This window comes from Parambassis ranga, chromosome 24 (genome assembly GCF_900634625.1).
Source record: "Parambassis ranga chromosome 24, fParRan2.1, whole genome shotgun sequence".
Classification (NCBI taxonomy): Eukaryota; Metazoa; Chordata; class Actinopteri; family Ambassidae; genus Parambassis; species Parambassis ranga.
The window spans coordinates 14,082,497-14,097,048 of NC_041043.1; the positions used below are offsets into that span (position 1 = coordinate 14,082,497).

General features: G+C 44.3%; 1 protein-coding gene across 1 annotated transcript in view; it reads left to right on the forward strand.

Moving 5' to 3' along the window:
- Positions 1 to 2,288: 2,288 nt before the first annotated feature.
- epha7 (eph receptor A7) overlaps positions 2,289 to 14,552 on the forward strand; it is a 77,367-nt gene continuing 65,103 nt past the window's right edge. The window contains exons 1-3 of the mRNA XM_028397638.1: positions 2,289 to 2,450; positions 3,772 to 3,836; positions 4,245 to 4,914. Of these exons, the coding sequence (XP_028253439.1) occupies positions 2,357 to 2,450; positions 3,772 to 3,836; positions 4,245 to 4,914 (829 nt within the window). The 5' untranslated portion in view covers positions 2,289 to 2,356. The remainder of the gene's footprint in view (positions 2,451 to 3,771; positions 3,837 to 4,244; positions 4,915 to 14,552) is intronic.

Here is a 14,552-nt window from a genome sequence, read left to right on the forward strand (position 1 = left end):
CAAGCTGGCCACCATTTTACTCCTAACAGTTTTACCGTTTTTCTATTTTGTATGTAACTGTTGATAAAGGGGAAAAAAGGCGGAATAATAATAAATAAACTACGCAGCCACTAATGCAGCATGTTTTTTTTCATATTTCCATATGAAGCTCGAGCTGACAGACAAAACAACATGAATATTCAAATATTGATTGAAAACATGAACTGTGGTGCAGAGTCTGCTTCTCACACTGACTCAGACACTTTATAATAAAGGTAACATTAATCCAGATTAATTCCAACAATCATCAGTAAAACACAACTCACTGCCAAGGGCAAAAAGGATTAGCTGCAATTTGCATAATAAACAGGCCAAACAAACAAACAAACAAACAAACAAAAATCAGAACAATACAAAAAAAAGGTAGAAGGTAAATAAACCTTGAAGTGAGTCCTTGTCTGCTTCTGTCCATTTTTATGTACACAGTTTATTAATCAATATTTGTGGACCATAATTACAGCTGTTTCGCTTGTTGGGAGGTAATGGAGATTAATTAGTGACCTGCAACAAATGCTGTATGTATAAAAGGATAATGAGCGCCGCTTTATGCCTTCATTTTTTAAGTGATATGCCAAGTCATCTGAGAAAGTGGGAAATTAACTTTAGGCTTTTTAATTGTGTGTTTTTGTTTATCTTTGTTTATTTATAGACCCCTGGTGGGTCCATCTTTATGGTGAGAGTCAGCAGAGCGGTCATGAATCAGGTCCGTCTCAGTGGGGTTTTCTTCGCACTTAAGGTCAACTTCCGCACATATAAACACCGTTTAATGCCTCTCTCCGTCTTATGCTATATTTGGCTCGGTCAAAAGTGGAAAGACTTTAAAAGAACTGGCCTGAAACTTTTCAACTTTAGCCACACACACACATGCATGTGAGTGCACTCGTTTGCACATAAAAGAAAGTGACCGTCATTGAGGACAAAGACTACACTGCTAGCTCAAGTGTTATCCAATACATGGAGCCAGGCACAGGTTTCTGCACAGGACTACCAGACCCAGGCCCAGGGGCACAAAGGGGTTAGGGGGCCCTGAAGCCCAAGCCTGTGCACTACAGTGTTATCCAAACTGATAAACTTTGCAACTATGGCATCCATCTTGATATGTTAATGGTGTCCTGTAGCCAAGTAACACAGGGTGTACCCCGCCTCTCACCCATAGACAGCTAAAAAGTTTAAAGGCTTAATCCAGATTTTCTGATTTTAGAAATAACAGAGTTAAACTATTTGGTCTTTAATGACATTTTTAGTAAAAAATACTTTCACATTTATTCGCCCTTTAAACTATGTGACCAAAAGTAATTGGCCTTTGTCAAAGACGAATCAATCAATGTATTCATACACAGTGGGAAAAATAGCCCATAAAATTTGGAGCATTTATGAGAATTTAGATGAAAACTTTTTAGATGTGTCTGTATGTGTGTTGGCTTCCTGTTTCAGTACGACACATGAAAGCTCAAAGAAATCATGTTTGTTGTGGAATAACTAACCTGTCCTGACCTCCAGGCCACCACAAGGAGGAGGAGGAAACGATAAACATGGAGGGGCTGGGTGTCCACATACTTTTGTCCATAATGTGCATCTATAAGAAGAAATTTCCATGAACTAACTGGCTGAGTTTGGCAGAGTAGCAATGAGATCTGCCTCTTCAGCTTCTGGCACCAGTGAAGTTTAAAGAAGCTTATTTGTACTTTGAATCATACATTATTTATTTGTAATACAAAATAATAAATGTATTAGAGTTTATATCGATGTTTGACTAAGTCTTGATTTTTCATCCACTCATCTGTTTCTGTGCTGTTAGAACAAACACATTTAATAAAGCTCCAGGAAAGTGAGTCTGACTTTAAAACTTTTAACTCAGTGGTGCTCAGTGTTTTCAGCCACACGCTGCTGCGGTGTGTGTGTGTGTGTGTGTGTGTGTTTGTGCCCAGACACCAAGTGGAGCATCCATGCCCTTTTCCCTAAGAAGCCCAAAAATATCTGATCCAACTTGTGACAACATTTCCTCCACCGTGCACCCTCACTCACTCACACACACACACACAGAAACACACACACAAAATACACAACCACCACCAGGCACCTATTGGCGTTCCATTTTCGTGACGTGTTCCTTTCAGCCTTCCCATTGGACAATCCCTACCTCCGTCTCTTTGACTGGCATCCCCGCAGCCACAGTCTCCTCCCAGCGGCAGCAGACGCTATTTGAGTGGGGACCAGCGGATTGTGGTACATACAGCCGGTTTAGTGTCGTCAATGGGAAGCACGCGAGACGGTGGCAAAGCGAGTTACGGTCTAGCCTGATATCCGCAGCTACAACATGCTCCCCAGGTGTCTCCCGTGTCTGTGGATTACATTTTGCCTTCATTTATGCTGGTATGTGGACAGCGGAGAAGCACAGAATGCGAAGGAAGGTAAGTTCTTAAAGTTTGGACTCTCTTCCATCCAACTGGAGACATCCTCGAGACGTGTCCAAAACCAGCACGCAGCGTCCTGACTTCTTTTTTTTTTTTAGTATTCTGTTTTCATGTTAGATTTTTTTTTTTAATAAATGGAAACGTGGCTGTCAGCTGAGGCCGGTGCGCGGGGGGGAGTGCTGCTGACAGCGCTGCTGTCTGCTCCGGGGCTGATTTGCGGAGCGACCTCTCGGTGTTTTTACGCACGGCAGATAAACGCAGTCGGATGCGGACTAGACAGCAGGAGCTACTTGTTAATATTATTATTTTTATTTTTTTCAAATTTTACTCCAGCGTCAGCGCGCAAACTGCTTTATAGATTAACAATCCATCATGATTAAAGTAGGTATAGGCTAATAACGGCGGATCGATCGCTCCAGCAGAGGCTCGCCTGCGCCGGCTGCCAGGACGCAGCTTCGGAGGGTTATTTCCTCCAAAGTGGCCTCGGCTCTGACAGTGCTCCCTTTAAGCAAGAACTGATGCGCAGCCGTAAGCTGACATGAACGCTCAAGTTATAGAAATAATAATAAAACAACCAGAATAATATAGAAATATCACATTTGACTGTCTGGTGAAAACCACACAGACTACAGTGCAGCAGTAACAGTGGCTGCTGATGTGAAACGGTGTTTAAAATGTGGGATTTTATGGACGTCCATGACAGACAGTCTGCTGTATATAAAACATTTCATTTTTCATTCCCGGCTGTGCGTCCTGTCTGCTGCCCTCCGCTCCTCCTCGCACGGTGGTTGGATATTAAACACCATTTAAACAACTTCCTCCGGGGTTTATTTTATCCACCGCGCCGCCGCCGCCGCGATGCCGTCGCTTTGCGCTCTCGCATGCGTCCAGGCTGCTTTGACAAACGCTGCAAAGAAGAAGAAACAAAAAAAAAAACCCGAGCCGCATGTCACAGCTGGGTTCCACGGGAGTTTTGCGTGTCCTTATTTTCAGCGCGTGTGCGTTTTTGGAGAGGAAGCAGCTTTGACCTTAACAACTTCCACTCCAAAAAAAAATGCGCTTTAATTAACAGTCAATAACATATATATGAATAAGACACTGGTCATTTTGTGTTTCTTAATAAAAAGTTCCCCGCAGACAGCAGGGCCCTGTCTGCTGCAGTGTGTGTACGTTGTTGCCGGTAGAAATTAGGTCACGCGCTATATAGACATAGATGTGTGTGTGTGTGTGTGTGTGTATGTGTCCTGTCAGTGATAACCGAGGCCCCGGTTGCCCCGGTGAGATTTAACCACCTTGCCTCTTGGTTTCCTGTCACTAGTGATTCTAATGGACTCCAAGGCACAGCAGACAGAACTGGAGTGGATCTCCTATCCTCCCAATGGGGTAAGCCTGCAGAATCTCTGCATTGCCTGCATGCAGATGTAGCTAAACCATATCTCTGTGTTTTCCTGCTTTCTCTGATGTCTGTGTGATGGGAATAATAATGTGTAAAAAGACACATACTGGAGGATCAGTGTGTTGTGTAAGTCTGTCCAAGATAAAGAACGGCTGTTTCTGCATCTCCAGGCTTTTGACATTCAGAGCACAAAGGCCTTAAGCAAAAAAAAAACGACTTGCTAGTCTGATTAAAAGCAGGCGGCGAGGAACTTTTTAAATAAATAATGTGAGCTCAAGCAAGCACAATCCTTAAAGATGTGTTTGTGCGATTCATGCGGCTACCTTCCTCCTCTGCAGGTTTGTTTGACTGCTTGTACTTACATGACGCTTTAATGGTTCGTTGTCCTCCTTCAGTGGGAAGAGATCAGCGGCCTGGATGAGAACTATACACCCATCCGCACGTACCAGGTTTGTCAAGTCATGGAGCCCAATCAGAATAACTGGCTTCGGACTAACTGGATAGAGAAGGGCGATGCCCAAAGAATTTTTGTGGAACTGAAGTTCACCTTGAGGGATTGTAACAGCCTACCCGGAGTGGTGGGCACATGCAAGGAGACGTTCAACTTGTATTACCAGGAAACGGATTCGGAGGTGGGCAGGAGCTTAAGGGAGAACCAGTATGTGAAAATTGACACGATCGCCGCAGATGAAAGCTTCACCCAGGGCGACCTGGGGGAAAGGAAGATGAAGCTGAACACGGAGGTGCGCATAATCGGCCCCCTGACCAGGCGGGGTTTCTACCTGGCCTTCCAGGATGTAGGGGCGTGCATCGCCCTGGTCTCTGTCAAAGTTTACTACAAGAAATGCTGGTCTATCATCGAGAACCTGGCCACGTTCCCAGACACCGTGACGGGATCGGAGTTCTCCTCGCTGGTGGAGGTGGAGGGCATGTGTGTGAGCGACGCCGAGGAGGAGGCCGACAACTCGCCCAAGATGCACTGCAGCGCCGAAGGGGAATGGCTGGTGCCTATTGGGAAATGTATATGCAAGGCTGGATTTCATCAGAAAGGAGACGCATGTGAACGTGAGTCCCCTCCCCCTCCCTTTTCTTTTTCTTTTTTTTTTTTTAATAACTATATATTGCAACAAAAGGTGCAACCAAGAAAGAAAAAACAGGCAATAAACAGGGGGGTGTTTGTGATTTGATTATGTAAAGAAGGTGAAAGATAATTTCAAAATATCTGGCTGGCGAATGGGATTAAAACAGATGATGTGACAGCAGTGGAGTCGGTATTAAATCCAGGCATCTTCACTGTTTAATAAGTGGATTTTGTGTTAATTGATTATGAAGTTCTTAATTTATCAGCGTGATTCTGTTGACACAGGATTAAATAGTAACTCGCTGCATAGCTTTAACTCCTCTCTCTCTCTCTCTCTCGCTCACTGGCTGGGGGCCAGAACAATCACCAGCAGAAAACACAGGTCTAGAGGAGCCAGTGTTTCTGTGTCCGACCCTGACAGAAAAGGGAAAACAAATGGCCGCCACAACAGGAAGGGGCTCGTTTTTTTTTTTTTTTTTACATTGTCAGAATTAACAGCAAAATGCCACTCTGAACGCTCGGGGGATTATTTTCTGCAGCCACCTGACCTGACCGATAGAAATCACTGTGGATTTAAAAAAAAAAGGGAGGGGGGGGGCACTTAGGTCACAGAACTTAAGTGGCCTGTCTTGTTTTTTTTTTTTTTTTGCAAACCTCAATCTAAGCAGCTTAAAAGGAACAGCGGCCTGTAACAATTGAACGGAATGTGTCTAAGAACAAATTAGTGTCCCTGGCAGATGAGCTTTTTTTTTTACGCCATGCTGTCATCCATTAGGGGACCCCTCTGAGGGAGGTGTGTTAATGAAATATATTAGGCCGTGTAATTTAGAGCAACACAGCCCGCCTCAAGTTGCGCTAATGTTAGCAGGCTATCGCTGATTCAAACCCCACAGAGCTGCTGCTGCTTATTGTTGTTTTAATATGCATGTGTCCGCAGGTTGAAAGAGAGCCCACCGTTTATTTCCACAGGGAAAGAGAGAGAGAGAGAGAGAGGCAGCACAACAACCGGCAGCTCCGGCTCGTCAAAGTCATTTTAAGATTTTTTTTTTCCTCACTGTGTCTCGGTGCAAGGCATGTCTCTATTAATTAATGTGTTCATGTGTCAGCCGAAGCCAAACACCCATAGATTTTGTGCATTTCGGTAAAAAAAAGCCTGGAGGTGGCTCCTTAATGTGTACGTGGATCAGATTCCAGTCTTGACACCTTGCACCTTTATGAGCTTTATCTCCACTGAGGCATGAGAAGCTTGTGTATTAAGGGGTAGTTAATCTAAATAAAATGAGAATCACGCTGCACCATCAGCACTTTTTCCAGCGGCTACACTGACATCAAATTGTCCATTCAGTAGTCACCCCCCCCCCCCCCCCCTTCCTCCTCCTCCTCCTCTTTCAACGAAGAACAATCTAAAAGCAGCTCGGGAGTATTTCCATCGGCAGGGCAGAAAGTCCAGGTCTGTGTGACAGGAATAAAGGAAATGTACAGTCTGAGCCTCTTGGACTTTGGGCACGCTTTTCTACGGGCTGTAAAAGTATATGATTCATCCAGCTGATAGCTTATAGTTCCTTTAATTTGAAGGCTGAGTATAAGGCGCCGCAAACAAAGGCTGTAAGGAGAGAAAAGTTTCCCCGTCCTGACACAGCTGACAGCTGACTGTCCCAATGGTTTGTTTTGGAAAATTGTCGCAAATCTAACTAAATCCGAGAGAGAGAGAGAGAAACATGCAGCAAATTATGAAAACCTTGGATTTAAAGTTTTGGTGTTGGCCACTTGTAGATACTATAAATATCTAAAGTATGTGGAGCTCCCACTCTTTTCTCTAAGATCGGTAACACCTGTGTGCAAAAAGTCCGATCTGATTCCAGTTTGTTGAGCATTTTTGTAACACTCAGAAACGAAAGGAGTGCAATCCCACAGCTTTAACTAGTCTATTCAAGTGTGTGCTGTGGTTATAACATGGTCTATGAGTCAAATATTCAGCTGGGCAGGGCGGGTGGGGGTGGGGGTAGGGGTGGGGAGGGTTGCAGGTGGAGTAAGCAAGCTGTCAGTCATGTCATTTGAGGAGCCCCCTGTGTGGATGCAAAGGCCTTCTCCTGAAACTTGTTGTGATCCACTCATTCATCACCGTCAGCAAAGAGGGACCCCTTGTCTTTCACTTCTTTCACCCCCCCCCCCCTACACACACACACACACCCTCCCTTCTACGTCTGTCTTTAACTCTTTGTGTGGCAATCTGTGGCAGTAAATGTCACTCTTCTTCTCCGCCCTGCTGTGTCCGCTCAGTGGTCTCAGTGTAATGGGTGTTGAAAAAGGCCAGTTGAAGTGTCCTCGCAGGCTGCGCAGGAGGGGCTTCACTTTTTAGCCAAAGAAGTGCGTGTTGTTGTAAAAAAATAGCGGCCATTCATCTGCTGGTTCTGTTCGGCGCTGGCCGCTGGTTGCAGTGGAGCCACTGAGTCGTTTTGGACAGAGAGAGGGGGCCCTTGTGGGAGGACACAGGCGTCTTTGTGTTGCTCAATCCCGGGAATGTATGTTGTCCGATTTTGACACATCACATCATTGTGGTACTAAGTAACCAGTGCCTGAGAAATGATTAACTGTTGACCCCCCCTGCCCAGTAAAAAAAAAAAAGGGAGAGGCCTCTATCTGGTGGAAAGCAGATAAAGTGGGTCGTATCTCGCTGCTATCGGTGCATGCTAACAAGAGAATTAATGAGAGGATACAGCATCCTGTAGGCGCTGGCACCATCCATCTTGGCTGTCAGGGAGTTGGACAGAAGTTAGTTGGAGACTGATTGATGATTGAGTCCCCTGAGGGATGGGGTCCACGACCGCGACAGCTAACGTGTATGGAAGCCACCAGGCGGGCCGACCGAGCAAGCGAGCAGCCAGGCCTAAGCTCTGTGGGGCCGCGGAGGAAAAAAGCTGCACTTAGCATTTCAAATGAAGCCAGGAAGCCACCAGTCAGGAGGTCTTCATACATCTTGATGCTCCCCTGATTGATAAGGTGTGAATTTAATACACCAAATGGCTGTCTTTTACTGCCGCTCCAGAGCTTAATTATGCAAATGACAGGTGTGTGCTGAATCCACAGGAGACTTAAATGGACCTAAATCACTCAAGATTGAAATAAATTGGTGATGGATGGGAGCTCGTCCTGCCTGCTTCCTGTGAATAGTAGCATTCTTCCACAGCCCAGGGCTTTTTTTTCCCCCTCCTTGTTGTCATGGCCTGGCAGGTAGCAGTCAGACACACAGATGTGCTGTTCTCTGCTCAGGGTGTTACTATCAATATAGTCGGCGGCACCCTAAAATTGATCACTTAGTGGAGGACATGAAGATACAGAGACGTTCTCAAGGAGGATGTCAAACTTTTCCTCACAATTTAGGAAAAGAGAACTTTTTTTACCCTCATACATGGAAATTACATACAGATTCTAGCTGATTCTAATTGTTTTTTTTGTAAAATTAAATAACAGAAATGTAACTTTTGCACAATAATTAAATAAGTGTAGAAAACTAAAATAAACCCACTCGGTTCTCCGCTGTTTGCAGTTATAAAAACAATAATCACAGTGATTGCACAGTTGTAGAAAAGAGAATAAATGTCAGTCGGATAACAAAAGAAACTCCAATCAAGAGTCAAAATTCGGCTTTATCTCTCCATCTAGTTCGGCTGCTGAGCACATAACTGTATTCCAATGCAGCTCCTTTGCTCTAATTCCCTCTCATTAATAGCAGAGACTCAACCACAGCTACTTCCTCAGAGGATGAGGAGAGGGCAGAATGTTTAAAATCCTGATTTGGCACGCAGTAATAAAGAGTATTTATTTTACTTCCACATCCACTACCCCCACCCCCCCACTTCCCACTTTTAAATATACACTTCCAAATGAGAAGTGAAAGCAATAAGGAGGTTGTTTCCTGGGATCCACTACGGCTCTTCTGATGGATGCCCTGTCAACACATCAGCTTCAGCTTTTATACAAACGCCTCCCTTTACACACCAAAAAGGCTCATTCACAAAGTTTGGAGAGTATAAGAGCATTTGTTAACTGCACAAACATGCTAAAGCACAAAGAAACAAGTCGTTTTCTGCTGCTCTGTGTCTCGCCTCTGATGATAAGCTACTGACTCATGTATCTAACAGCTGTTGGAAAAGCCACTGAACAGGCTGTAATTCCACAGGTTTCCATTTGCTATAGATATTTAAATTAAATGCCATTTACAGCCTTTATGAATCTATTTTTCACTCAGCTCTGCACAGCAAGTGTAGAAACTGTGCAGCCAAAAAATGGATTTTTTTGTCATATGACTGCAACTCACACAGACGTCAATCATGGCTTTTTAATTATGATGAAACGTGCAGAATTTTTTTGTTTCCCACAGCATTTTGTTAATGCAAACTATTTTTTTGGTGGATTATTTTAAGTATCCACCAAGTTATACCTAAAAGTATAACTTTTAGGTTCGATCTGATTGTATTTTCCGACTGTAGGAGAGTCCATTGTAATGCATGCATCCATGTTAACTGGTGGGTGTTGTGGATCAGGGGGATAATGCAAACTGCACCGACCAGCTATTAGAAGAATAAAAGCAGGAGTGATGACTTATCAGCGCTGAGGTCTTGGAATCTGACCTGCCAGTCCACATTTGAGGTCGTACGTTGCATCGCATGAATGAACAGAATCCCAGTAAACATTCCTCATTCTCACGCAAACAAAGACATATGGTCAGCCATACTGGTTTGAGACCTTACCCCCCCCCCCCCCCCCCCCCTCAGAATGGAAGACCTCTGTGACTCTGCGTCAGATAGCGTTATTTCCAAGGTGACACTGAGGTGCACATTTAGCTGTGCATTAGGTCAGTGAATATTAACTTCATTTACACATGGCTGCAGACCAGCGCAGTGCCACAATGGAGGCCTGCCGGTTGTGTTTAGTAACACGAGCACCTCGGCTGACAGGGCACTGTCAAGAAGAAGATGGATGATCGCAGCAGTTGACCCCTGATCGCCAGAAGAGTCACCTCTCCGGCCCCCCCCCCTTCTCCCTGCATGACAAAAGAGCCCTCCCCACAGAGCGGCGGCCCTCATCTCCACTTGCACTAACAGGTTCAGACATCTCCATCGATCCCCGCCTCCATACCTCCTGCAATCCAAAGCTTTTGCCCTTTTTAGCTTATCCAAACTGTGTCTTTTTTTTTTTCTAATTGCTGGCCTGCTGACTGCGTGAGAGGGATGTGAGCTGACAGGCGAACTCTGTGTCAGAAGACAATGTCTTTTGGTGTTCTGTGTGGCTTGAGGGTGAAAGTGATATGTGACCGCGTGCAGGGGTCTCGCCACCTTCAAGACGCAGCAGGCAGGGCCTGGTTGTCAGTGGCGCTGCTGGCTCCTTTGGGAGGCCTCAGACCACTGGCTCTGCACTTCAGTCTTCATTTAAGAAAAAAAAAATCAATAACTTGTTACATAACTTCACACTTTCCCCCCCCGCTTACAGCCAGAGCAGAGGAAGCAGAACTGGCTTGATGATGGCTCTGTTGCACGAGATTCAGCTGTTTCTTTTTGACCGGAGAGGAGTTGTTTTTCCACGCAGACAGGAGTGATACTGTTTGAGAGTGAACATGTTGCATGGGTTCTTCATTATCAAGTTACCTGCTGAGGAAGTGTAATAGCATATTTGGTTGGAGACAATCAACCAAGAGAACCCTGCTCAGAATGAGTTGTGTGTGCATGTGAGTCCCAGCTGGTACCAACCAGCGGCTGGTTTGACATTGTTCCATTCCTTTCTGTCCCAGCTCGGGGACTGTAGGTGGGGGGGGGAGGGAAGGGGAGGGTGGAAGCGTTGGTAGGCATTGGCAGAGATAATGCTCAGTTGCTGACTGGGGACATTTTCAGTGCTGATTTCGCTTGGGCTGCAGGGGGCTTTGGATCAGTCAGACCTTTAGACCCTGCGCTTTCATCCCCAGAATGCAGAGTCCACCCCCACCCCACCCCACCCAGCATCATCCATGGTGTCTTTTAGCACAGCTCCCTTTTTTAGAGCTGACCACCTTGTCCATTAAAGGTAGCCGCATGGCTGGCCTTAAGGGCCTCGCTCTCCTGTTTCCATGTGAGTTAAATGAACTAAACAAAAGACGATTAGGCAGGGACATTTTCCATGTCACTGAGAATCCATTTCAAAAAGCTCACTCCGCATGATGACTTAAAGAAGCAGAGACCTCTTAGAAGATGCAGCCAGGGCAGAGTGAGAGGCTTTAAATCCACTGATGTAAAGGCTTTAATCTGAAAATGCCTGTCATTTCCCACTTCCTAATCCATGCGATAAATCAGCAGAAGCACTGAAAGACTTAGCTGGTTATCTTTTGTGAGATCATATTACTTCACATATCGTTTTTCACGTCATCGAAGATGCATTTGTTTGATTTGTTTTTTGGCTTCAATATCCAAAAAATGTTTCCTAAAAAAAATATTATTACATTATTTTTGTCTACTACCCAAATGAAATGGATGTAAAAATTCATGCGATGAAAAGCACACATTGAAAAAGAATTAGCATCAATGTTTTTTGTATAAATAATCTACATAAAGTGCAGATTAAAGGAGGCGTTTGTAGGGGAAGAAAGTCCAGTTCCTACACCGGCTATCACAAGATATTATTACTTTTAGCGTCCACAAGTGCGATGTAATGTTGCCATGGATACTAGGTACCCGAAAAACTAAGACTATATGGTCTGTTGGGTGCCTTTCTACTGGGCATCCGGGTAGACCTATGGAAACAGGAATGAATCAAAAAATGATGGAGAAGCTTGTCTCCAAACACTGTGCATGTGCATATTAAGGACAAATGATCCGTGACATCACCCACATGTCTCTGAACTGACGTCTTCATGGTGTGTTGGAGGCTCTGACCATCGCCACGTTAGCTGTATCTGAGTTGATCCAAGCACAGGCAAAGAAATGAAGCCCAGGTGGAGTGGGTGAGTTGTCCTAAAAGAAGGTACTTATTAATAGAAACGAAAGCACTTTTGTGTAGCTGTAAATGTGTTTATTTCTGCTGGAAGTTTGGACGTTTTATTATAAATGCATGGGCTCTTTGTCTCCCGGGGGTTGAATGTAGTGATCCTTTCCTAACCCTAACCCTACAGTGTTTGTGTCTATCCACACTAATCCTCCCACCGATGTGTCTTCCTCTGTTTGTGCTGCAAACCAGAGTATTAATGGAGATGACCAAAAGTCACTGGGCCCCCGATATGAAATGTTCATTAGTTTCCTGTCCCACTTTTCTTTTTAACTTTGTGGGCTTTGGCACTAGTTTTATCCCCACAGCTGGAGCATTAGCCTAAAATTTTTTTTAGTATAACTTAATCAGCGTTGGGCTTTGATCTTTGCTGTGTACAACCAAGCAGGCACTTCCTTCGGGTGTTCCCTTGCTTAGAGGGCAAATCTGCGTGCCCTCCAACACAGTGTAAGGGAATGCTAATCTTCTCTTTGTTTCTCATGGAAAAGCTACTTATCTCCCGCTAAGCACAGGTACCTCAGATGAATGGCTCGGTTGTGTGGATGTGTGGAGTGCGGCAGCAGCCAGACACAGCCATTCCAAGTATGCATGGGGTGAGGGGGGTGGGGGATTCAACATAATGACATCAGATTCTTTAACCGTTTAGCTCCTTGTAATTGTTTTTCGGCCTCATTGTAGCCGTGTTTTAGCTTCCATACGACATTTTTGTCCAAAATTAGCTTCTTTTGAAGAGAGGTTTGACTTTTTTTGTGAGCATTTTCCTTTTTTTTTTTAATCTGTGTTCTGCCACTGTCTTTCTGATCTGGGCAGGCGCCTCAGCTCTCATAGGTGGTAGATTAACATGTCTGCGGGCACAAACCCAGCTGCTGAGCATCTTTTTCTTTACTGATAGAAGAAACAGAGGTTTAGAGCAGCGCTCTGGGGCTCAGAAAAGGAAAAATTCAACAAACACCTGCTGCTGCCTTTGTTAATCCTGTGATCAGACTCAAAAAAACATGCCTGAAAATTGCCAGAAGAATTCTATAGCATGACATTAGACTTTGAATACAGATTGGTGCACTGCATGCAGTAAGCCTAATAAATAACTCATGCCCGCCTTTGAGGCACACTTGATTTCTCCGAAACCTTTCACACAACACCCTCAAGATGAGATCAATCGAAAACCGTCCTTTGGCTTTTAAAGTCAAAGAAATACACTTCGCTTGGATTTTTTTTCCAGCTCTGCCTGGCTGTGCTGCTCTGAAATTACTCACACAAGATGTACTGCAGAGGGAAAACACCTCCTGCTGGAGTCCATAAAAGAGACGCAGCCATAGTTCAGCATGCAGTGAACAGAGCCTGATGGATGTCCAAGCCGAGGCCCTGCCATTTATCCAAGCAAAAAAAAAAAAAAACAAAAACATAAGTCACATCTAATCCGACCAATGCACGCCGGCCCCCAGGCTACATTAATGCATAAGAAATAAGCTCTGTGTGAGTGTGAGAGAGCTATTGACATCCTTCACCGTCGTCGTACCGCGCGGTCATGGTCCAAATCGTGTGCCTTGAAAGTAAAAGTGAAACACACAAACTAGGAATTGGGTTTTAAACAGCATTTCATGGTTGTCTGAATATCCAGCTAGACACAGGGCATTTTGAGACAGATGATAGAAACTCTTTATGACAGTATTAGCATTAGATTGCTGTGTAATAGAAGCAATCTGACAAGTTTGAGTGAGAAAAAACAAGTAGCACTGGGGTATCAAGATTTGTTTTGTAAGGATCCACAAACCGGCGTCCATTTTCTGGACATATGAGGTTACTCAGTCTTTCAACAGGTAGTTCCTCACTTAAAATCAGCTGCTCATATCTTATGGAGCTGCTCGTGTTTTAACAACATTTAACATTTGAACTCGAGTAGATCAACTTGCCAAGGAGAAATGAACTGAGCTGCCAGGACCCCTGTAACCCTTCCCATACCTCCCACTCTCCGGGGCGATGTGTCTGGTATTCCTAATCACAGATTTAATGTGTGAACACATTCATTCATTAAACGTACACACGCACACAACGTTCATAAAACAGTTTATACCATTTGTCAAGTCTCAACACATAGTGATACTGTGGGGGCATAACATGGGCTCCCAAATTAGCACAGACTAGTTGACACGCACTGAAGCCCCCACACTGCATGGTTAGCCTTGCAACTGAGAGGCTGTACATGCATTTTGTTAACCCTAGAAATGTGCACCCTGTTATACATGCCTCAGTTAAAAAATATAATATAATATATAATATAAAAATATTCATCATACAGCATTATTTTCTGACATTTGTTTAATGCTGCTCTGTCAGGAAATACTGAAAAAGACGTATTTATTTCATCGTAAGCACTTAAAAAAATCACTTAAAAACAAACATGTGCACCAACAAGAAACAAAAAATTCTGCATTACCCTCTGCAACCACGAAGCTGTGATATAATGACGTGAGACCAACAGTCACATGTCAAAAATTCTGCAAGTTTCTGTCTGATCTGTAAAAATGCAAATATTCAAATATCTATACAATATTCTTCTGCTGCTTCTAGCCATAACTGTGCTGTTCCCATAGAGGTTGAGGACTTGTGTTGT